At 45.2% G+C, this 1,266-nt stretch overlaps 1 protein-coding gene across 1 annotated transcript; it reads left to right on the forward strand.

Moving 5' to 3' along the window:
- Window positions 1-160: 160 nt before the first annotated feature.
- Window positions 161-1,223, forward strand: LOC105272938 (uncharacterized). The gene is made up of 2 exons (XM_011315172.1): window positions 161-788; window positions 877-1,223. Exons 1-2 carry the CDS (start codon window positions 161-163, stop codon window positions 972-974), a joined length of 726 nt encoding a protein of 241 aa, XP_011313474.1. The 3' UTR covers window positions 975-1,223.
- The last annotated feature ends 43 nt before the right edge of the window (window positions 1,224-1,266 follow it).

Consider the following 1,266-nt stretch of genomic DNA (forward strand, 5'->3'; position numbering starts at 1 on the left):
CGAAGAACATCCCATCGCCTATGCATTCAGAACGCTATTAGACGCTGAAACGCGTTATTCGGAGCCTGAAAGGGACTGCCTAGCTGTTTTCTGGGCAATCAAACATTTTAAACCATACGTATATGGACGGAAATTCATCCTATATACTAACAGCTCAGCAATGGCCTGGCTGAGAGACACGATAACTCGAACCTCTCGCCAAGTGAAGTGGAGATCACTCCTGCACGAATACAAATTTACCGTGGTTCATCGGCAACTAACACGTGAACATTATGCAGATGCTTTCTATGAAAATCCAGTGAAACAATCGGACCCTGAGAACGAGTTTTCTTCATCAGAATCAGACTCTGAACCCGAATCATTTAACGTTCTCCCGATTACGAAATCACCCACTAAACCCATCTTGAAACCAGAATCGGAACTTCCCCGGAAAGTTAACCCAAGATTGAGGGATGTGAACCTGGATGAATCAACAATGGCGTCAAGAATACGCCTTAGAAGAGGATCAGAAGGTTCTGGAAAAGAACGAATAAACTATAGAGAGGCTAGAACATACAGGCCGAGATTGGATAGCGCACCAACCGGTACAACAACTGAAAACCCTGCAAAACCATCATCAGTTGAGGCAGAGCCCGGAAAGAAGAAACGGGGGCGCCCACCATCCAAACTGGCCACTACAAAGCCAGAAATAACGGATGAAAAGCCTACAGACCAGACTCCTAAAGAAAAGGAAACAGAGGTCGATGCAATAATAGACATCATAGAAGCAGACGACCCTCAGAACGACCCGCAAGTAGGAGCTGAGGAGGAAACAACCCCCGAAACTGATAACGTTTTCGCCACCGGACCACCTGGACTGCAAGATGAAACTCCAGACTTTATTACTGTTATGGACGCCGACTCTTTTGATGCACGCATCGAGTCAGAGGATCAAAATGAGCAAGCTGAACATACTCCTCCACGCAAAAGTATGATCCCACGGGGAGGGCCTATAACACCCCAAGAAATGAGAGAAATAGGAACCACCATGATGACTCATAAAGACTGGATGGAGAAACATCATCAGAAAACTCCATCTCCAGAGAGCGTGGAATTATCTCCAAGGAAAGATCTAAGTCAACTCCACGAGGATTTTCATAAGTTATTAAAAGAATCGACAAAGAAATTCAACAAGGTTCTGGAGGAGATGAAAACGAAACCTGCAATCAAACAATCAACCCCCACGACTGTAGAGGTAGAAACCGATCAAGATGAAACCTCAACTAC

Source organism: Fopius arisanus, unplaced genomic scaffold (genome assembly GCF_000806365.1).
Source record: "Fopius arisanus strain USDA-PBARC FA_bdor unplaced genomic scaffold, ASM80636v1 scaffold00449, whole genome shotgun sequence".
Taxonomy (NCBI): domain Eukaryota; kingdom Metazoa; phylum Arthropoda; class Insecta; order Hymenoptera; family Braconidae; genus Fopius; species Fopius arisanus.